This window comes from Lates calcarifer, linkage group LG14 (assembly GCF_001640805.2).
Source record: "Lates calcarifer isolate ASB-BC8 linkage group LG14, TLL_Latcal_v3, whole genome shotgun sequence".
NCBI classification, from domain to species: Eukaryota; Metazoa; Chordata; class Actinopteri; family Centropomidae; genus Lates; species Lates calcarifer.
In genome coordinates, this window is record NC_066846.1 from 4,631,143 (window position 1) to 4,655,532 (window position 24,390).

Consider the following 24,390-nt stretch of genomic DNA (forward strand, 5'->3'; position numbering starts at 1 on the left):
AGCAAGATTAAGCTGCACTGAGAAGAAGATGAGAAGGAGACAAAATACACAGGGGAATTCACCAGCAAAAGAGAGAAGAGGACAAAATATTTTAAAAGTTTTATGAGGAAGAAAAGACATATGTGAACATTTTCATTAGGCCTATAATGCATTGTGGTGAGGAGCAGAATATAAACATAACTGTCCATGCTGTACACATGCATTAATATATGTGGATGGTATTCTGTGAGATAAACACAGCTGTGAATGAGCCAAATACTGCCAATCAGCACATGCAAGGATGACTTCAGTGCTCTGTCTGGACTAAAGCTACGCTTGCAAGTGTCAGGACTGTGGTGCTCTCCAAGGTGCTGATCCTGCTGAAGGAAGCAGTTAGGGAGCTATCCTGCGTGGTCTCTGTTTCTCTATCCAGCCCACAACACTGGGCAGCATTTTCAGTGAGCCTTTTTTTTTTCTTTTTGTTTTTGAAGAAAATGATTTTGGTGTTTCTGTTCTGTCCTCATAAGTTAACAGGAAAGTTAAGGAGAACACTCCTTAAAAAAAAAAGAAGAAAAAGTATAAGTATATCCTCAGCCCTGCACGGATTCTGTGACCTACTCTTCACAATAGCACTGCGGGAAAACCAGTGAACTAAATATCTCGGAGAAACCATACCCACACACTCTCCCTCTCACACTCTTCCTCTCTGCCAGTCTCCACAGAGAAAGGAACTGCTCGCTGTTACAGAACACAGTGTGATGATGGATGTGGTAACTCTCTATATCACCAAAGACCATCCATCCCAATTAACTGGTTTTGTAAGAAATGGCAGCAGAATGCACAGCATGAAATTTAGAAACAACTCCACTCATAGGAATTCATTTACAGTAAAAAGCTTGTGTACTTTAACTTCGGATGCCAATTTATGTCTTGTTATAAATGATCATATGAAAATTATTTGTAGACAAACCTGTTCATGTATCCCTGTATTCTTGTGTGTATGTGACCCTGTGTGAGTGTGTTTATGGACTGTTAGCACTGATCAGAATGCAGAATGGGGCTCGACCCTCTCAGCTCATTGGGGCAGCCGTAACTCTTGTCAAAATGCAGCAAGGCTATTGTTTTGGCTCTGGATGTAGCTGCGGCATTTTCACTTGGATAAGAAATCCTGTCTCAGATCACCTCCTCCTCCTCCATGATGCCCCACATCTTTTTTTTTTACCCATTCCCCTGCCCTCCCTTTCTCCTCTCTTCCCCACGTCTTGCTTCCCTCGCTCTCCTCCTCCCTCCCTCTCGCCCATCTCACCTAAGTTGGTCATGTGAGCAGAGGTGTTCCCTGTTTAGCGGCCGGTACCTCCATGCATCTCTGAAGGAGTCCCCAGTGGAGAGCTTAGAGGAGGCCACCACAAACAGTGCAGAGAACAGGTGGGGAGGAGAGGGAACAAACAAGGGAGGGGAAAGACTGAGCAACAAGCAAATGAGAGAACAGGTAGAAGAGAGAGAGATAAATGGAAGTGGAATGAATGAATGAATGAATGAACAGAGCAGGTAGAGAGGCCTGGTCACAACAAATAACTGGTTCTACAAGCTTGGTGAACAACTGCTATAGCTAGCCAGGAACACGCTAACGCTAATTTTCCATTCTCTTTCAACTGTGACATTTACTGCCCCTGGCATTTTCTTCTCAGGATGGTCCATCATTTCATTCAAAGCTGTTTCACTAAAGAGGGAAAAAAGCTCTCCTCGCTAATAAGGTTGCTAAATGCATGCTAGCTGTCAGCGAGCTTATCTCAGGACAATACGTTAACACAGTTTATTCCAAACATGTATTTGTACCATCGACTCCTGGATCACAGCCGTCTGCAAACCTTTCCTCCTTTGACGAAACACTTTAGAGTCCAACAGAGAAGGTTTTTAAATCATGTAACGCAGCTATACTAGAAAAAAAGAAAGGTCAGCATTATCAGGAAGGCATGCTATTGGTCATCAGTGCAAAACCTCAAGGTTCACCACATTTGAACTCGTCATGGAAAATTAGCTCAGATCTCTGAACTGATGTCACTGCAAAATGCTGGTGTTGTGACTGCACCTTTAAGGAAGGATCATCTACTCACTCTGTTGTTGAACTCACTTTAAACTTCTCTGGACACCAGTGTGTATTACATATGCAAATTGGTATACCTCAAACATTAAAACCTCAGACATCCCAACACAATTTCGACACACATAGTGTTTCTATGTTTGTCTCTCCCCTGAAACTGCATGTGAAAAAAGGCAGAAAATGGGTTGTACTTCCACCCCCCTTCCTCCCCATCAATGCTTCTCAGTATTGGGTCACAAGTGGAGCTGGGTTCGTTTATCCTCTCAGTGTAGATGCACAATGTCATCTGGCAGAGTAAAGTTTTACTTTGCCCAACTTTCCCCTGTTAACTGCAGAGAGTTTGGCCAGAGCTGGTCCCGGGTATCAGAGTCCGGCCCAATTATGTCTGCCTGCCTCTGTCAGATTGTTTATACCTGGCTGCACATGTGTGTTTGTGGGGATGTGGAGGGTGGCTAAATTTCACTGGGGAGTATGAGTATGTATGTGTGTGTTTGTGTGCGTGTACAGGTTCATTTTTTGCTGTGTGTGTGTGTATGTGTGTGCGTGCCTTTGACTACATCTCAAAACACAATGCCAGCACCCCACCGCACCCCACCCCACCCCCTCCACCATCCACAAATCACTCCTCCCTCCCTTCTCCACAGCCATCTCTCTACCCGGGAGGCTTTTCCGGAGCACACAGCTAATAAAGTGGGCCAGGTCCACGGCAGAGCACTATTTTTATCAGAAAGCAATTTTCAGGAGGTGCCCACAGGTAAGTGGGTCCCAGCGCCTCAGACAATGGAGCCATGACAAGGAGTTTCCCCCTGCCATTAACCTCTGCTGAGCTACTCGTGAACGCCCTGGTGCTCCAGGACCACTGCACAGCCACCACAGAGGCCTGCATGGACCTGCTCCTGGTCCCTGGATTAATATCAAAACCTCTAAAACCCATTTATTTTACCTTAAATCACTGAGACAAAATGGATACATGACTGTTGACCGCCAAGTGCCTGTTATTTGCTCTTTAGCTCTTTCTCAGTATGTGAGATTTGAGATTTGTAGGGCATCAGAAACGATGGGAGCAGAGGCAGTGGGTGGGGAATAAAGAGAGATGTATGGTGACCAGATGAATAAAGGTACTGCAGAGGTGAAAGCGACAAGAGAGTGATGAAGAGGAGGTGTGTATTGTTGGCGATGTGTAAAGACAGATGGATACACACAGCCCATCTGGCCTCTTTCTTCATACAGCTGGTCTTTCTGGCTCTGCTATGAAGAGTTCCTGCCCGTGCGTGTTATCATCACAAAGTCAAGCTTCAGTTACAGTATATCTGATTAGTATTATCAGTGAACTGCGGCAAAGTGAAATTTAAAAATGTATAGATGTAGGTCACTCAGTAACTAGAACAGAGGGGACTGTATGGGAGTGTAAAGGATGAGTGTTTTTGTTCAAGTCTTTCCCCTCTAGTATTTTTTTCACACTGCAGCTAAAACTCAAGTCTCTAGTCAGATTTTTTGCCGCATCTGTCAGAGGAAAGAGGTGGACAAAATACCCAAAACACCTGCATACAGTCATGCATCAATTATAAGCTTCACCAGAATAGGCTTCCATGGATATTTAATTAGACTGTATTATACTGTACTCAGCAGGGGACAGCAGAGCTACATGTATACTTCACTCATGCAGGTCCATGATATGTTACTTTGTGAGTCTTCTTCTCTACATTTCAGAGAGTACTATTGTACTTTTTTGCACCACAAGTAAAAAAATAATCCTGTAATACATGTTACACAAAAAGTATTCCACGCAGTCTCTGTGGTTCGGCTATTGTGGTAACAGTATATTTTCACTCTGATGGTGCAGTGGTTAGCACTGTCACCTCACAGCAGGAAGGTTCCAGGTTCCAATCACTGTTCACCAGGGGCTTTTCTGGCAGCTCAGGGACAGTGCAACAAACTGTAAGCATAATGAATAACTTCTCCATCACTGACAGTACAGTTGCTCACATTCCCATGTCTCCCCCATGTACCTCACATTTCTGACAGTGACAGTTCTGCTGAGCAAGCATTAATGTGGAAGACATCAGTTACCATCACTTGATTGGTATCTTGGGAGATGCTTCATTTCAAGACATTGTAACAGAAATCAATTTAAAACAGGCAGTAATGCCTTATTACCTGAGTCTTACTGGCAGTTTATAATAGATTAAGAAATGGTCCCAGAATAGATACTGACAAACATAAAAAAAAAAAATCTGATTCCATAAAACGACAGGGTGCAGTTAAAGGAATGGTGAAATAAAGAGGGGGAAGAATAAAAATGTGAGTGGGTTGAGCTGACTGCGAGAGGGAAAGGTTTCAGGACGAGGAGGCGGAGGACAAAGGGAGAGAGGGGAAAGGAGAGCAGAGAGGTAGAGGACGGAGCTAGGACAAGGACAGCAGATAAGGGACACATCAAGACAGGGATATATATTCTGAATAAAAGAGGTTCACGGGGTGACAGAAAGCAAGGGAGGAGGAAAGTGGTGACGGCGGAGGGGAGTGAAAAAGACAAACCACAAGAGAGGCCAACAGACACAAATGGCCGGACAGGGAGTAAGACAGACTGACAGGCGAGTAAAAGCTGTACAAGTGAGACAGAGGTGGGGTGGGGGGTTGGGGGGTTGGGGGAAGAAAGATGAGCATGGCGGTTGTTGCTCCCAGCGGAGACGTTATGTTCGGTATGAGTCTGGGCCTGTCAGGCCATCCTTCTCTCCCTCACTCCCTCCCAGCAACCTCCTCTCCCCTTTTCTCTTTCCTCCTCTCAAGACGACGACAACAATCAGCTCTGTTTGTTATTACTGGTGCTGAGATCCAGCTCGTCCTGTCAATCAAACTGAGCCACCCTCTTACCCTCAAGGAGTTTGAGGAGCCATGGCCTTGAATGTAGACTCACATGTGTGTTGTATGGCTACACAAGAGCAAGCTTTACATCGCATGTATGAGAAGGTCAAAAATGTTTCATCTGTTTCTTTATGTTTTTTTTTTTTTTTAAATGCCAGCTTTTGATTGCATTTAAAACTCATTTTTTAAGTTCAGGTGTCAGCAGGTGTCTCATTTTAAACAAGGCTCCATCTCCATCCTGCACATTTTTATGTAAATGCAGAAAAACTGATGCTTTGCAGTGACTCACTCCTCTATTCTCCCTCTCACCTCTATTATCATCTCGTTTTATCCTCCCAAAACAAGAGGCTCATGTAAGGACAAAAGGACATTCGCTCCATCATTTAGCCTGTCACTCCCACTCACACTTTTATTTACCTTGGGCACAATAACTCACAAATCCACAAACAGTTTAAGGCATTAGAAGTGTGTTTTTGTTCTTCAGAGTAGATTATTGTGTGGAACATAAAAGTGTTACTTGGGTGATTCTTAAATATCTCTCATGGCTAAAGTGGGATGTTTGCCTTTTCACTGAGGTAGGTGAATCTACACTTAAGAGCAAAAAAGTAAAGTAATTCCTGTTTATTTTGCCTCTTGTCCGGGCAGGAGCTGCTTTCAGCTGTGTTAAATGTGTCTGGAGTGTTAAGTGTGTCTGGTGCCTGTTTAAACAAAACCAAAGAGGGGAGCTTGGGATTTACCACAGTTGCATGTGATCAATTATTCATGCTGTGTGTTTGCAAGGGAAACACCACAGTGCCCACTACAGTAATCAAACATCCTGTACACAGATCTTTATCGTGTATTAAAGCTGAACTGAAATTTGAATTGTTCCCTCCAGTTTATTTAATAGAATAAGCACTGTAGTGACTACAACAACAGCGCATCGTTTTCAAAAAAATTTAACAGCTACAGGACTGCTGCTCTGTAACTGCTCTGTAGCTCCCCCCAACCTTTGACCTCTACGCAGAGGAGATTTCTCTGTGGACATCAGTGACCTTGACCAAAAAATTGCTTATGGGACTTCATTATGGGTCATTCTCAAGGCCATGTTTACTGGCTACTTTCCCATATATGATACAAGATTAAACAACAAAAGAAAGCAGAATACATGATCAAGCAACTGTTTGTTTCAGGCTGTTTAATTAGCTAGATGAACTGAGGTCACCACAAATATTTGAATATTATAGAGTGTCATCATTAAATTAGCTTATGTGATTATATGAAATCTCAGTCATTCTCATGGGGTAAATGAGTTGTGGTGGTAAAGGATTGGAGAATATAAATAAAAATAGAGCATGCAGAAACTAAGGCAGATAATACAAAGGAGAATTACAACAACGAGGCATTAAATGAGAATGATGCAACTGATAAATAAAGACAAATGATAGGTCTTAGGAGGGCCAAGTGGTGGAAAACTACTTTTCTCTTTTCTCTGAGCCATTACTGGCAAATGTACAGCTAGGAGGACGTACTTCATTTTCAAATCCTTTAAATAAGTGTTGCAATTATCTGCTTGTGTGTGTGTGTGGTTGCAGAGGGGAACACGTCTGCCACAGAGGCCCATGAAAGATTAATGCTGAGTAGCCACTGGAACACTGCCGCAGCCGAGGTGAGCCTTTGTTATTGCTACAAAAAAGAAAAAGGAAACACCTCTCCACCACAGTTACACTTTTTCTACTGATGCTGCTGGTGAATACTCTTTGATTTGAGCTTGTGAAAGCAAGTCAAGAAGTTGTAACTGTCAGCTTTGCCTCCTCAACATTATGTCCATAACACTACTTTGCAACTGCAAACACATTTTGCAGGAAAACACAATACCACCTGTGATACCTTATTAATCAACATAATCCTGAAAGATTAATTATTAAATTTGGCAAACTGAATGTATTAGTAAATCATTCACTAACAATATAGTTCATTTTTTCCTACCGTATTCTCTCTTGCTATAGCTACAATATCCCATCACAGCAGGAAAAGTGGGATTAAACCCTTTTATGATTATGTTTAGATCTTCACAGTTAAGGTTAGGGGAAGCTCATCGTCAAGGTTTAATGGTGAAAAAGTCAATAGTGACTTGAAGCAAGGAGATTGTTTATTCTGAACATTTAACAGAAATAACAATGTTTTCCTAATCTTTACTAAAGTGCTTTTGTTGCCATAGCCCACAGATTTTACGCAATGTAATACAAGCAGCAAAGAGGTTTTCCCTCAAAACAGATTCAACACTTTTCTTTAAACTCGCCTTAACTTATGTCCACTTGAGGGCAGCAGAAAAGCAACACTGGAATATCATCACTTTAGAGAGTTAACATGGCTAATGTGTTAGCAAAGAGTTGCTTATTCACACATGCAGCAGAAACAGAGCAAAGATACCATTAATTAAAGTTGCTTGCCACATGATGAAAGTCCAATTCTCTTACCTCCCTTTTTCTCTGTTATACTCTGAACAAAGTCCTGGGGGAAATATCTGGGTCCCAACCAAGGTTCATGTTTTTGTTACACTGTATACATTTGAGCTGGTTAGTTTTGGTTTCACATTGTAATTTTGCAAGCACACTAAATAACTTTGCTTGACATAGCTACGTCCTGTCGTCATCATCTACATGTGCTATGTCTCCTTATACTTGACATTGCTTAGTTTATATGTGGACACACGTCTAAAGACATCTGTATTTTGTCAATTCTTCAGTCCTCCCAGATCAGCTTTCCCTCATTCTCTGTGAAAATTTCTGCATTTTTATGTTTGTTTTTTTTTTTCAAGTTGACCCATCGTCAGACCAAATTATAATCTCTTCCTCTCCCCATGCGCTACCACTTTTACTTCTCTCCAGGTTATTTTTCTTACTCTATTGCTTCATTAGACTGATGAGTCTAATGCATCTGCCTGTAGTCTGAACCATCGAAAAAAAGTGTTTTCGCACTGCAAACAAACCGAACCATGGTTCAGTTTGATCAGGACCGAGAACGGTTCTTGTCGTTGAACCAAATTTTGGTGCCTTGGAAAATTGAAGATTCGGAGCAAACAAGGTAGATGTGAAAGCACTCTAAGCTGCTAAATACTCCAGTGTGTTCATTAGCTTGTCACTGACTACCTAACTGTGCGTCTACCATTTTCTGCTGGGCAGGGAACATATGCAGTATTTCATTTTTTTCACTGAAAACAGTTGCCTAGTGCATCTGGAAACAGAGCTATGAGAGCACCGAGAGTTAACTACAACAGTAAAGCTGTGGGCTGGAAAACAAAAATGAGCTGAAAGATGCTGAAGTGAACTGCAGTGAGTCGGGTAATAACTCATCGGTTAATTGAGTTTGTTGCTTTTACCTTTCTTTTTCTCTGCTCCCTGCAATGCAGACCAAAGAACAACCCACCAACTGACAGCCATTATCTCAAACATCTCCCTAATTATAAATCTTTAAAGAAAGCACACGTAAGAAATTAAACAACAGAGTTTCTCCTTCTCCCACAGTCCTACAATGCATTTCCACTACAGAAAGCAAAAGGCATTTTTTACCCACAACCTGAAATGGCACAAGTATCAAAATATTTTCTGAAATGTATTCATGTTCATGTTAAAATTTTACACTGAGGTTATTTCTTGAATCATTTGCTAAAATTCCCCTTACCCTTCAGGGAATGAAGCAGGGACCTTGTTCCCTGCACGTGGTAACGGTTGCATAACAGGGTGTTAAGGCACCACATGGCCTCTCTCCAGACCCTGAGGGTGAGGCAAGCAAAACATGCCTTCCTTCACTATTTCTGTTCTCCATTTGCTCCACTCAGAACAATAGCAGAGCAGGTAGTTTGAGGTGAGAGGGTTAAAAAATTCTGCTCTGCTCCTGCTCTCCTTTGTCCTCCCTCCTTTCTCATCTCAGAGGGATTTTCTCGATTGGTTTTCTTCTCTCCTCTCTCTCTCTCACACACTCTCTCTGTCTCTTCTCTCTCTCTCTCTCCCTCTCCGTGGTTCTTTCCCTTAGTGAAAATGGGTCACCTTTCTTCTGTCAGGAGAATGCCTGGGTAAGTATAACCTCTATATCTCAGTGTGTTTATGCATGCAAGGTTTTTACTGTCTAGGGGGGGTTCCAAGCCCTGGAAAAGTCATGTGCAAGGACCATTTTCTGGGGCTCATTAGGGGGAAAGTTAGGGGGTTTTTTGGCTTGGGATCACCGTAAGGTTAGAGTTACGTTGAAATATGGATTGAGGCTACGTCAGCAAGTTGACAGTTAAAACTTAAGAGGGTTCATGATAAAAAAGGCTTAAAAGGAAATTCTGGTATTTTTATTCTCATTATCATGGCCATTCTGAATTTTTCCCCCATACCATCTACATTAAAGAGAATCAAGAAATATGATTCTGGTGTAATGATGTATATCAGGGTGAGAAGGTATCCAAAAGTTTTCCAAATAAAATACAATTTTACATTAATCATTCCCAAATTCCCAAATCCCACCCCCTTCATGTTAGTGGATGAACCAAAACATCAAAGTACATGCCCAATAAAGTTTTTCCAGTGATAGTTTCTGTCAATTTAGGTCTTTCTAATTACACTGATGTCTGTTCAAGTGTTCATTTCACTGATAAGTTTGGTATTAATTAGTTAATCAATGATATAAAAAATGTGAGAGACATCATGATTGACAGCTGTGATTGACCTCTGATTGGTCAAGCACGCGTATCTGCGGGAATTAGATACCGCCTCAACTGGCCAATCACTACTGCACAGACTAATCTTTATATACATATATATCATTGTGCTTAACTTTGATTAGCAAAAGTAAACACAGGTTTGTTATGTTTGTTATCACTGTGGATGAATATGAGCATTAGTTTACTAATTGGCCAACCAAATAGCTTGCTTTGTGAGCCCAAACCCAGTAGTGAGGATGGGCTAAAAACGCCTCACCTGGTCAAACATGAACTAACATAACAAAACTCAGAAGACAAGAACTTAGTCTAAGCCAGACTTGTCAGCTACTTTGTATCAGTTAATGTAGTTCCTGGACCAAGAAAGGCTTCGAACTTGCAACAAGCAAGAATTCTCTTACATCTCACTGCAGTGTGTGGTCAGCAACGTGAGAAACTGCCATAGAATTAAGGACAGACATTAAGCAGTGTGCATGTTTGTGTCTCTATGGAATGATGTTCACATACTGGATATGCAGCAGAGGGAATGACTCTGTGTATATCAGTGTACATGTTCTTTCCAGGCTGATTTCCCATTGTTCCAACTGATAGAAACCCTGTATCTCCCCTCCTCGTCCCTGCCTGTATGCATGCAGGCAGCGTTATATGGACTTTGAAGTGAGCGCACCGATGCACTTCAAACAAGATCTCACACACTTTGCCTGCATGCCAAGAGGAAAAAGGTTGAAAAAAGAACTTTTCTCTGCATCCTGATAGAGTGCACTCTGATCCATCTCTCTGTCTCTTCATCTACTCTTCCATCTACCCCTCAAATCTGTGGCTCGGCTCTGCCGCTTCCCTCTGCACATCAATGCGAAATAACTCTCAGGAAGCATCGTATGAGCTGTTTCACAAGTTGTAGCGTACAAGTGCTGCCGTGACCGAGAGCAGGAAACTGTTTGATGTACAGATGCATGCAGACTGTACGTACAGTTTGAGATGTCACCACATTAGCCAAAAAGAAAGGTTGGGGTGAAAAGACTAAGATAGTGTCAGTTGACAGCCTTGTGTCGTGATGCTGCTCTATGTATCAAGAAAAACGAAAAGAGCTGACTTGGCATAATTAATTAGAATTAATTCTGTTTTTTCTACATTACTTTTCAGACCTCACTCACCAAAAAGTCTAGCTTGGTTTGTTGGGACAACTTCTTTTTTCCTTTAAAGGTGCTATGTACGTTTTTGCAATCGCTACATAGCCAAAGTTAGCATAAACAATCGTCTCCTCATCAAAAGCTTCAGCCGTTTACAAGACAAGAGGTTAGAATACACCTACACCTGCTACAGTGACTCCCATTGCATAGTGGTATTATGAGAAGGGACATCATGGGGCTAGCAGTTTAGCATGCTAACTTTAGTATAAGAAAAGTGATAGAAATAGAAGCAAAACAGGAGTAAACATTGGTATTGCTCTCCACTGCCGTTAAACAGCTGTTAAGCTAACATTAGCTATGTAGCAATAGCAAGCACCTACACAGAGCACCTTTAAGTGATGTTCCCTTTTATTTTTTAAGTTGTAACAACTTGTAGCAGTTTAAACAGTGCACAAACTAAAGCTGGTATCTACAAAGCTTCTTAACTACTGTGTATTTAATATACCCATCTGTATTATGAATAACCATACAAACTGCACATTTATTGTGAATTAATTAACTTTAACCTGCTATTTATACATGTTAATCAGTGTGTCTGGTGTGGATTGTATTGGCTGACAGTGGCTATGAAGTGAAATGAGACACCATGTTTTCATACACGTTCTGCTTGATTTTGATTTTGAAAGATGTGAAAAATGGAGTTTTGGGAATTTTGGGGCAACTTTATCATCATCTTTTGCACTGTGTAATACTATGACTTATTATTACCTTTCGCTTCAGGGACCAATAATGTGTAGTGAGTTACAGAGGAGATTTCTGCTCTAATATAAGAATAAATAATAAATGTAGGGGCCTATTTCTTTCTTCTTTAACTTTTAAAGGCACCATAAAGTAATGTGTCCGATGCTATCACAGGTAACTAAAACACTGATCTATGTCCAGGCATATTTCTGCATCACCTCCATTTCAGCCACAACAACATCCCAAATGCATGTGTGGTGTCACACACAGCCTGTACACTATGTTTAACCGAGTACAAGCAAATCCAAAGTCAGCAGCAGGGTGGTAGTTTTTCACCCAGGACTGCTGTAATGAAATCACAAATTAGATCTTTAAAGGCATTACTTTACTGTATGTGCTGACCATACCGAAGTGTAGAGGTAGCCCTCGCTGTTCATGGCAACATAGAGCCCTGTCTTGGTGCTCTGGATGGCCACTATCCTGAGCCCCACAGGAATCAAGTTGAACTGCACTGTAGAAAAAAAAACACAGACAGGAGGGAGTGGTGTTAGAGCAATCATTCTTTCTCTAAACGCTCACATTGCTTCCTCGTGGCATAGAGAGACAATTGCTTTCCAGCTGTCTCCTATTTCATCCTCCCTATTGTACAGTATATCTGTCAAAGGCAGGAACAGGAAGTGTGTGAAAAAGAGAGGGAGTGAAGGAGGGAGGGATTAGGTGAGGAAGATTTAGGAGGAATAAAGTCTGGTTGCTGGTACACTGGAGGGCAGACAAACCTGGGAGTGACAGTACGGAGAATTCCCCTGCAGGAGAGAGAGAGAGAGAGAGAGAGAGAGAGACAGCATAGCTTAGAAAAGAGCTTTAAGAATACAGTACATTAGAAAGTGACATTTCCTGAGCCTGCTTTGAATTCATTTCCTCCATCCCAACACAGCAAACAGCACTTTGTAATGCACTTCGCTGAATCCCTTCCTGTGGAACCTTGGATTTCTTATGTGCATATAAACTATGTTCAACCTGGTCACTGGAGCAGTTCTCATACTGTGTATTTATGTGTCTGTGTGTGTGTGTGTGTATTAAAATCTGTCATCACAAGTGGGGCTGCCTGCATGCATGTAAGTGTATACATATATGTATTTCTTAACTTCTCTGTGTAATATATCCACTATGTGTATGTGTGTATGTATGAACTTTGTGTTCATCCCTCTCATATCTTTTGAGTGTGTGTTTGGTGTGCCATCCAAAATAGTGCTTTATAAGATGTGACATGCTAACTTGAGTGATCCTGACAAAATGGCCTCTGGCTCCCAGCTGCTCTGTGGTCCTATTGTCACAATGACCAAATGCCACCATGATGGCTAAAGTCCCAGAAGCTGATTGAATCAGGGATGAGACACACAACTAAAAAAGATGAGCCTCAGCTTCTTTATTTAAAAAAAAAAAAAAAAAAAAAAGAATTATGACTCATAACTGCCACAAAGCATCTTTTTTACATTTCTGCAGGGATTAAACCAAAGAGACATAACAATGTAATTAGTGAGATTAGGCAGATTTAATTAACTTTAAACAGAGCCAGGCTAATTGATTCCCAGTATTTCAAGGCTTTATGGTAAGGTAAAGCTAAAGCTAACTGGCTGCTGGTTGTAGCTTCAGATATGAGAGCAGTACCTGTGTTTTCATTGAATTTTCAGCAAGAGAGCAAAGTGAATTTTTAATAACATATTAAATGGTTAATTGATAATACTCAAGCTTGTATATTTTTATATGCTAATTATTTTTTTATATTGGCTACAAGTACTGCAGAAATGCGTATGTTTGGTCTCAGCTTTCTGTTCAAACTGTTGGAAGAAATACCAGAACTAGCATCACTGTAAAGCAGTGTGCAGCATAGTTTTTTGTTTTTTGACAAATAACAAGTGTGCATTATAAAGTGACAGCTTGTTTGTCAAAATGACTCATTTCTTTTATAGATGAAAAATGAAGTCTCAGGAGCATGTTTTAAATTTATGGAGCCATTAGTTGCTATTAGACAAATCAATTTCATATCAGATGTTGTGGCAACATAATGGATGGAAGTTACGTTATCAGATGGTGATACAAAGTCAACCTCTAAAAAAGTTTGTTTTTCTTTTTATTATAATAATACACTAATGCAAAGATCAGGTGCCAGTCTAAACTAGTCTGGAAATGTGTGGTAAGGGAAGAGGGAAGAAGGTCTTCATTTCAGCTTTTACCACCACTGTGTCCTTTGTCCATCACCCCAGTGTGAATTAAATAAAACAGTCAAGATAGCAATGTGTGTCCAGTTTGAAGGTGCAAATGTCAGTAATGAAAGCTGCACATACATCTCACCAACTCTCTCTCCCTCGCTCTCTATCCTCAGGGCCCTGCTTCTATTTGCTCAATCGATCTCTGCATCTCAAACAGTCAGTTTCGCAAATGAACAAGGTGTCACCAAAGACCATGGCCGGGATGACAAATAGAACAGAGCACACACACGTCGCCTCCCTCCTTCTTGCCTCCCTCTCTCCCCTCTACTTTTGCATCTCGCTCTCTTACAAAGACCAGCACTGTACTGCCTTCAATAAGAACATGAGTTTCTCATATACTTTCTTATCTGTGCATGTTGAAGTGGTTTGAATGTGTCTGTAGTAAGAGCGAGTCTGTATAGTGGTTTCTTGTTTTCATCCTCTCCAAAACCACTTTTACAAGAACAAGAGTGTAAGAAAGGGTTTATCTCAAGCCCTGGAAACAGTGCTGGGCTCTGAAGCAATTTTGTCATAGTGACCAAACCGGGTTACTACAACTGTCACATTCATCACGTCTTACTGTACAAAAAGGCATTTTCTCTGTAAACAATCACTGGAAGATGGACGGCTGTAAAATCATCTTCACCTCTACATGGATTATAAACTTTTATCTTTAAGCACAATATTGCATATGTAGCTATCAATCTACATTTGAGACCTTTTTAAAACCAGTGAGCTTTAAACATTTTACACTTTAAACCAACTCATGAAGCAACTGTTCGCTAATTAAGCTTGCTAGCATTAGCCAATAAAATCTGCTAATAGCAGGTAGCATTTCAACCTACAAAACTGTCCCAAGCTAAAAATGAGAAATTTGCTTTTATCTAACTCTGTCTGACATCAAGGGCCCACTGTTGAGAAAATTACTGAGAATTTTAATGGTAAATTTTTCACTTTGTCACCGACGTAAACTGTATATTGACTGTGTGAGAGTGGGAAGCTTTACTGGCCTAGCAACAGTAGCGAACATCCCTGTTTCTTTTGTTTCCTTCATCCCTCTTCCTGTCTGTCTCTCTTCATATTTCTCTTTATTTCCCCTTCCAAGAAAGAGTTTGCTTCCATTCTCATCCTCAATCAAAAAGAGCTTTGCTTATCATATGGATCGCATAACTTTCTGTCCTGGATAAATGGAGGCATGCCATCTCTCCTTTGTTTTCCTCATCCCTCTCTCCCTGTCCTTCCGTTTGACTCCCCCTTTTTTTTTCCCTCTGCTACTCAGAGAGTGAGCTGGAAGCCACTAGATTAATCAAAAGTCTTTTGAGGGAGAGGCAGAGGGAGGGGAAAGGAGAAGAGGGGAGGGAAATGAAGGGGAGGGAGAAGGGTGTTGCCAAATCAATCCCACAAGTCAATTTGAGGCTTGAGATCATCTACACAATAAATAAACAAGGAGAAAGTGGAGATGGGATGCGGGGGGGGGGGCAGTAGCAGGACACAGAGTTAAGCTGCGCAGAGGGCATCTGCAGGCCTGCACACTGCGCCGTTGCTCTGCAGTGTTGTATTGTACAGCCCAGATGGTCTTCTCTGGAATGAGAAGAGGATTATAGTCATCTGTGAGAAGTCACATGGTGTTTAACTTCTGGACAGGCTCTGGCCATTCTTCATTCTGTTTCCTGTGCGGATGAGGCGGACTGGATGAGAGCACTGTGATGTGAGAGTTGCATACGCATCTAAAATGGAAGCTAGGTGATGTGGTTTTTGTGTTTGTGGTGGACGGTTGGGATGACAAAACACGGGACTGTGACACAGGAGGCTGCTCCGCGTTTCCTGCGTAAAACCGATAAGTGTGTCATTTCTTTTATCCATGAGTGTTCCACAACCTTAATCACGTTTATCATTGTTACCATGACAACAATGATCCTCTCTAGCCTTAAGGAAGTACTCATTTTAACCCAAACCAGTTTTTGTCCCCCCTAAACTTTACTAAGTACTTTTTGTGCCAAAACATAACCAAACATTACTGTTACCATGATGCCATGAGTCATCTAATCATACAGTAAGTACTATTATTCTTCACTACTTCCTAATTGTATACCCCCACTTTCCCAGGTTGTCATAGACCCTACATTCACTTTTAGACCACATACAGGGCAACCCACCGCCTCCCCATCATCACTATGACCTCCAGGGTTTTCTGGAAGATTCAACCAAGAGTTTCCATTATCCACCTGCTGGCATTACTCCACCACCACCAGCGTCTAGACTCCAGGGGTCCCATTCTTTCTCCCATCTTCATATGGGCCAGTACGCTTAATGACGATGCTTCAGATCATTGGAGTTTAATGGCCAGAGTCTCTGTAGGTAATCTCATGAATATTATTATACACTTTTCTGATCTCACTGATGTCTATCTTATTGAGACAGATATTTGTGAACTTTTTTGTCTAAACCTAAACTGCATGGCAAGATCATAAATGATAGTTATTATAATGTTTAGTTTGCACAATCACAAGTATTGAATTCTCATGTCGAGTATTATTGGCAAATGCTTAAATCATCCTGGTTTCATTACAGTTACAAGAACTTAAAATAACATCAACATCTTGAGACAAGACAGGCCACTGCACTGGAATCAGTAAACTGACACTTGAATTAATTAAGCTGGAGAAAACAGGTTGATTTGCATTGGCAACAAATGAAGCAGCCTCTCTCCATTCACACCCTGTCATTTGTGTTGCAAAAAGATGAGCTTTAAAGACTCAATAGCAGATTAAATGACTTGTAGCTGAGCTTCACGCCTGATTTCCCTGGTGGTCGATGACTCCGACGACAACTACCTTCACTCTCCTGTTATTTAACTTCTACCTCTTCCCCCAGGCTTTCCCCTCCATAACTGATTTCTCTGTGCCTTTATCTGTCTTCCTTTCAGTCCATCTGTCTTTCCCTTTCTTCTCCTCTCCTCTCCTTCCCTGGTGCTTTCTGTCTTTTCACCCCACCTTGTCACGAATTAACAACCCTTTTCTTATCTCACTGTGTTTCTTCATACATCTCTCCATTTTTCTTCCTTATTTGTTCCCTTTCAATTCCCCCGTTGCCTGCTGTCGTTCTCTCAGACCTCTGAAACCAATACTTTTCCATCTGCGTCCATTCGTCTTTGTCCTATTTTGCCCTGCAGCCATCTCTGTCTGTCTCTTCATCACTCACTCTTCTTGTCTCTGCCTCCCCTCTTTTGTACCCCTATCCTCTCTTCTCCTCGTTTGGTATTCCTCATGCCCGTCCTCTCATCCTCACGAGCCCGATCTGCTACTCTTTTACCTTCATCCTCGTCTGGCTGAGAGAGTTTTTGCTTTCGATGTTCACATTTTTCCCTCCTTGAATGCTGCTGCAGCTCTCATACAGAGCCAAGTCTCCCTCGTCTGCCTTTCAAGTCTTTTTTGTCTTTTTTTCCTCCCTCCCTGCCCTCTGCGAAGCAGCGTTATCGAGCACTGGGGAAAGTTAGACAGAGAGAAAGAGCAGACTTGCTCCAGAGCACAGAGAGAGATAAGTAAAATTTCCCTCCGACAGTGGGAGATGGTAATTACAGTGGATAGAAGTCAGGGAATCAAGCTCCCCCTTATGGCTTTCCGATGTACACACTGTGAGTCAATAGCTTTCATCTCTCTCTGTTTCTTCTTTTCTCTTCTTCTCTCTTTGTCTGTCAAACTGTCTGTCTCCTGGTCTCACTTTGGGTTTTTCGCTCCACTCCTCTCTGAGAAACTGAATTCAGAAAGAGACCAACTCCAGTGACAACCACACCGGCAGCTCCATCCGTCATCCCTCACTCAGTGCGTTTATTCTCTCCCTGCTTTCTTTTATGAATTTTTTAATCTTCCTTCAGCTTTTTCTATTTCTTAATCTATCTCTTTTTTTAGTGACAGAACGCTCCACTCTGTCATCCAACTCACTTCGGTTGCTCTTTCCACTGTAGCTGTGGGGCACAGACATTACACTTTGATTAACCTCCACACAGACACACACTCTCACATATTAAGACTCAAACATTAAAAAAAAAAAAAAAAATTCTCTGTCATTTTACAATGAGCTGTGGGATTCTACATGAAAACAAAATAATCTGGTCAAGTTGCAACACTGGATTCAGTTGGGGGATTGTTGTAAAATATAAATTACCAGCATTGTAAGTCATATCTTTAAGTAGATAAAAACTAACTTAAATTGTTGCTTATTTAGTTACCCCAAAAATTTCTTAAATTTCGTTGCAAACTTCTGCATGCCCACCAATTTGTTGTGCCCATGTGGATTTGTTCGCATAGGGTCTGCACACAACTGCACATGCATCGTACAAGTGGACTCCAAGCGGACTAGAGAGAGCATAAGAACAACTATGCATCCATGTTGTCTGCAGCTGTCAGTGAGCTCATTCAAAAGGGAGGTTGGCTCTCCACTTCTGTCTAGACTCAAATATGTCAATATCTATTGGAGGGAGTGCTACAAAATTTTGTGCAGACATTCAGCAACCCTACAGGATGTATGACAATGACTTTGGTGATCCTCTGACTTTTCAGCAGGATGACATTTGTGCTTCAGTGCTTTGGCAACTATTGAATGGATTACTCTGAAATTTGTTAGAGGTATTCAAAGACTTGTGAGCCGTGATTCTTTGCACCATCATCAGGTCAAAGTTTCAGTTGTCAGATACTTTGGTTTATCAGTACCAGGTTGGTTTCCTTTAGGAAAACCACATTACTACATAACTATAATCTAACACTTGATAAAGTTTTATGAATCTTAAATCTTTGAAAGGTGTGTTTCACAATATACTGAGGTGAATGGAAACTTACAGCTGTCTGGGAGTTTGAAAACTGTATTAAAAAACTCTCTGCAAACTGTAAAGAATAAGTCATTTGTTGTTAAGTGGCTAAAATGTGCAAAAACACCAGTACAGTCCTTTGCAGCACCGTCTTCCATGATAAATAGATAATAAATCTCAACTCCCTCACCATACTCTCTTTTCCTTTCTTCATTCCACTTCCAGCTTGATTACATAACAGCCTGGAGGAGCCAAGAGCAGGGAAGGAGAGGGGAGAAAGGAGCAGGGCAGGAGGTGGGGGTGCCAGCTCCTCTGACCTCCCACCAGAGGGGGGAGACACAGTGATCGAGGAGCCATCAGCTGCGTGCCAGCTGCTCCTCCTGGTCCCCAATGCTCTCTCCGCTCTCTGTCTCTTTTTCTCTCTGTCATCCTCACGTTTTTGCCCTCCCCCTCACTTCCCCTCTCTTCCTCTGCCAACTCATCTTGTCTTGCCGGCTCAGTTCTCTCTGGCGTGTTCCACCGTGCCCTCTTTCTCTTCCTCTTCTCCTCTCTGATCCTCTTATTCTCTGTTTCCATCCCTTTGTCACTTTTTGCTTTAATATCCAGTCACTTCCAGCTTCCTGACAACTTCCTCTATCGCCTAGTTATGGAAGCCCTGAGGGAACTTAGCAAAAAAAAAAAAAAGTGATAAAAGTATTGCAAGGCCATACAAAAGCTACTCTCGTCACTTTTTGTTCCGCTACATCCCCCCCAGGGCTTCCATACCTCTTTCCAACTTTTGTCCCTGCACCTGCCTTTCCCCTCAGTGTCCTGCCTCCCTGACAGGAGAAGCAGGAGGTGAACGCAGCTGGTCGAGGCCAGATACGGCAGGAAGAGAGACATAAGAGGGGGTCAGAGATGTAACCATTCCCCCATGTTCCTCCATGCTCCCTCCTGCCCCCTGGAGGTCATTAGTTTGGTGTCACTACACTGGGTCACAGCAGGTCACAGGTGTAAAGGGGCATGAGGAGAGGTTAGTGTCAAGCCAGACAAGTACTGTGAATGCCTGAAAAACTGTGTGAATGTGTGTGTGTTTATTTGAACGTGCATCAGTAACACCAGCTAGTCAGAAAAGTGTCCAGACAGCCAATCCATCAGGGCAAGGGCCTCAAATATGAATTGCACTGTTGCTCCTTTAATTATTTATCCCATTTCCTGCTGATTTGGCCTTTTTTTTTTTTGGGTCTTCTTGGCATACACTGCAGTGAGGTGCATAATTACTGCACGCACTGGTTTTGAGAAGGCTGGAGACGAAGGGGAGTGGAAGGCGATGCCAGTTCCATGTAGGTTGTAAGCCTCAGGATTCTCTGCCTGAGGACTGAGGCAGCACTTAATGACATCAAGTGGACAGAGACATGTGTGGGGACAGTAAACTGTAAGGCAGAACAGAAAAAGTCGCTATCACGTCATCATTAGAAAATAACTGCTACAGTACTTGTTAACAATATGTGTGTTTATATTTAAAAGGAACATTTCTACTTGCCAACTCCTTTCATGCTTCATTAGGCCTCAGGAAGTCATCTGGCAGTTTTACAGTGGAAATTAAAGTGTTATGAGGCAGTTTTCTCCAAATAAAGTGGTTTGGATAATCTGTCTGTTGGTTTGTTAACAGCGTGTCAGACTATCTCACTGCTTGCAATTTTTACACTGCGATGACTCTATTTTTAGATACCACCAAATTACTTTAGTGATTACAAAAAATTAAACCAAGGTTCAAGTCTGAATTAACCTGTATGATTCATTAGAAAGAAAAGATCTGTGTCACCTGTCAAGAGAAAAAAGATGAGTCAGCAGTGTGTTAATGAAAATCAGCTGAGGCGATAAGGGCACTAAGGTGCATCCTGCTTTACTACCTGATTCTGAGACTTGCTTTATCTACATAATCTGTAGAGCTGTAAGTGTTCATATCAAGACCTACATTTTAGCTGATACTTTGCTTACAAAGTACAAATTCCTAAATCAATTAATATTCAATCAAATGTCCTCCCAAGAAAATCTGAGGTCAGGAATAATTGTACATGTCGAGCAGAGAGGGCGATACAGGGGCCCAGCAGCTCATTTTTACCCAATAATCCCCAAGTGGGTTAGTCCAGCCATCCACAAAGTGGTCAGTAAAGTTCTTGGCAATATTAAGAACCGCTTTGTTGATACAGTTAGTACAAAACATGAACTCTACTGGCTGTAAAAAAACAAAAAAAGAGAGAGATTTTAGGGGGAAACTAGAGCTACAATTGAAATGGAGTGAAACTGAAAGCTGTCTGGTTCCAGGCCAGTTTACATGATACAGTAGGTCTGTGCTCCCAGGGAGACTACTGAAGATAAGCCTGACAGTCTGCCACACACACACACACACACACACACACACACGCAGTCATGCACACATACCTCCACAGAGGTGCACTACATGCTAACACGGCTATTTCTACCCTTTCAATATTGTGGGCAGCCAGGTAGATGATTGTGCTGCTGATTGATACTCAGTTAGAATGATGTCAATCACTCAACAATTTGCACATGAATGAATGAATAATCTGACTTGGATTAAAAGTTCACAATTTATGAGTTTTGTGGGACTTAGCTGTAACACCCAACACACACACACACACACACACACACACACACACACACACACACACACACACACACACACACAGTCCCCTGATAATGCAAAGAACCCAGGCCAACATTAAAGCAGATCCTGGAGTTGACTGAATTATAGTTGCTATAAAATGAACCGTGAGTCAGACCCACAAAAACAATTTGTGGGGTGACCCCACTCTGACTGATGTTTAATACCCCAACACACACACACACACACACACACACACACACACACACACACACAAAAAAAAAAAAAACATTATTACGCAACAGCAGTCTTTACATCCGTCTGGAAATGAGCCCCGCTCGCCTTCAGATTTGCCCTACGGTATTATGTGATGAATATTTCAGATTGGACATGAGAATGTTTAAAGTTCAGCGTGCGGCGATGTTTGCCTCAGTGTAGGTGTGCTGTTACATAAGGGACAGAGGTGAGAGTGGGTCTAATCAATTATGGTGGAGCTTTCTGGAGCTGTTGTGGGCCTCATTCCACCAAACAGATGTGACTGGAGGATTTCTAATCCTGGTGCCATTCCGGCTCTCTCTCTCTCTCTCTCTCTCTCTCCTCTCTCTCTCTCTCAAAAGTCTTCCTGCTATTCCAAAGTTTTACTCATCCAAATCTAAATGAACAAACACACAAACATAATCCAATGTCTAAATGACCTAAAACATGCTGTTACATATTCTTTCCAGGACCAAATACCAAGGGAAAACATGTAATAAATAGCTCAAGGTTAAATCCAGGTTATTCTAACCGGGTAACACCACTGCTGCCACAAGTATTCTGACGTCTTAATAAAACGCTGAAACACAAACTTTACAGAGGGAACCACAGCTGAGAGTCAAAGTGTGTTTTTTCCTCCTCCCTGTAGATTGTAAATCCAAAATTGTGCTAACTTCATGTTTTCCATCCAAACTGGTATTTTGACAGAAAAAATGCTGTCTTGCCACATCAGGGATATCCTATAATACAATATTGATCTTTCAGGGAGGGTTGGAGGGAGTCCAGGGACTCTTGGGGATCATGGGATATGGTGTTTTTGGGTCAGTAATCACCCAGGTGATGACCCCTCACAGGGAGAAGTGTGTGTTTACATAGTTGCTGTGGTAGGGTGTATGTGTGTGGTGTGTGTAGATCTAGAGAATCAGCAGAAGGTTTTTGCACTAATGGGCAGAGCTTTAAGTCTTGATTCAGATCCTCAGAGGATTCTCTGCTGCCATTAAGTGATTTTAAAGTACTGCAGTTACAAGCTGAGTGTAAGTAATCACCCAAAATAGTGCTAAATATGAATGTGAGAGTTTGGAGACAAAGAATATAGCAGCCATGTTAACAGATTAAGGTATGTATTATTAAGTGCATATCTGGCAGTGAGTAGTTACCACATCTGCCACCTGGTTGGTGTTCTGTATTTTGAACAGCTGGCTGTGGCTACCATCACATCCAGTCCTGCCAACAACATCTATCCTGACTTCAGTACATTTAGTGTAGTGGAGCAAGGATTGAGATGAGCAACAGCAAGGTTAACTAACAACATAAACAGTTGCTCACTGCTGGTAAAGAGCGCTACAGTTCAGGGTACACAGATGCCAGCAAAACGTGCCTCTAGATACATTTGCTTTGGAGTGTGTCTGGCTATGTGAAGAATGTATAACCACTATCAGCTTGAAGGGCAGTGGTAAAAAACCATGCACACACTTAAGTCCAGCATCCACCACTCTTCACCCTTTAGAGCTGATACATGACTCTGAGGATGGAAATGTCAGTTGTTCCACCACGTTGGTCCAGACTGAATTATCTCAACAACTATTGGATTGAACTGTGTGTTTTTATGTGTTTTTCTGTTTCTGTGACTGTTAGTTTTATCATTCAAAGGTCATCATTATATTTATTAACTTATGTTACTATTACCATCAAAAGCACCACTAATCTACTAGATTGATTCAATGTACAGATCACCATGGTTTGCACCATTAAGCCAGCTGCTGTGACCTTCTACTCAGAATCATGGAGATTACAATACGCAGCAGAAGACACCATTTGGCTCCAGTATAATGATAGGTGTAGTGATTTCAGTATCCTGTAAAAATTCTACAGTAATCATAACGTCATACTCACATCTACCTGAGATAAGCAGGGATGCTGAGGACATCATCTGCCACTGGCTGCTTTAAAGCACACAGCCGCTAAAATACATCAGACAGGACTGAGAGCACACACACACTTGCAGTATACTCAATACACTCACATAAATGAGTTATTCATAGATACACCAGGCTTGTAACTTAAAGGTCAGAATGATTGCAAGCAAAACAATTAGAAACATGTGTCTGGAAAGCTTCATCTGTTCCAGGGATCTGCTGTGATTTATCACATAACGTGAACAAATCCCATTTAGCTGGCATTCACCCAGTGCACCTTGCCAAGTGCGCATACATTTTCAGCCTGATTGATCCTAGTGTGAATCAAAGCAGAAAGCATAGGCACTGTTGCGGTGCTCTCCTGTGCTGTCGAGATGTTCAGATATATTGCTGGCTTACCAGGAAGTACCCTTTTAAATGTCCTTTGGCGTGAAAGCAGGGGAAAATCCCAGTGCTACATGTACTGACTGAGCTGTGAAACACACGCTTTGATTGGACTAACGGAAAACATCTCTGTGTGTCTGATCATTCACTTACAGAAGGAGCTGCTTTCGTCCTTTGTGCCTTCCATGGTGCCATCCGGCAGCATCTGGAGGTAGAAGCCGTGTCTGCAGTAGAGCCGCGTGACGATGCCCTTCAGCTGGGGCTCTGCAGAGCAAACACAGGGTTAAGCACACGTTAGCACCCGCGAACACACATACGGCTTGTCGGTGCACGGATATTAATTCACACACCTGCCTATGAGCGTGCACATTGGCTAAACAACAGGCAGGTCTTGATATTTACACTGTGAAATAGTCAAACAGTGAAGTGTGTGTGCTTGAGTGTGACTGTGGCTTTCAGCAGGACTGATGGGACCTCTGTGTCTGCTAAAAAAGAAGCATCTTTTGCAGACAGGTTCAAGTGAGGGAGGCAAGCTGTGCATTTTGTTTGAATGTGTGTTTTTATGTCTGTGCACTGTGTGTGTGGGTGCTTGAAGGAGCTGCCCATCACACACAATGCAGTGAGCACTTCAAATGTGTAGAACTGTATTAGACCACAAGGACTAAATACGGGTTTGAAGA

The 24,390-nt window shown here is 42.0% G+C and overlaps 1 protein-coding gene across 3 annotated transcripts in view; it reads right to left on the minus strand.

The window, feature by feature from the left end:
• Positions 1–24,390, minus strand: part of fgf11a (fibroblast growth factor 11a) — a 109,472-nt gene that overhangs the window by 41,006 nt on the left and 44,076 nt on the right. For all 3 annotated transcript variants that reach the window (XM_051075438.1, XM_051075439.1, XM_051075436.1), the window contains exons 3-4: positions 23,864–23,974; positions 11,902–12,005 (exon numbers count right to left, since the gene is read on the minus strand). In XM_051075438.1, coding sequence (XP_050931395.1) covers positions 11,902–12,005; positions 23,864–23,974 — 215 coding nt within the window. The remainder of the gene's footprint in view (positions 1–11,901; positions 12,006–23,863; positions 23,975–24,390) is intronic.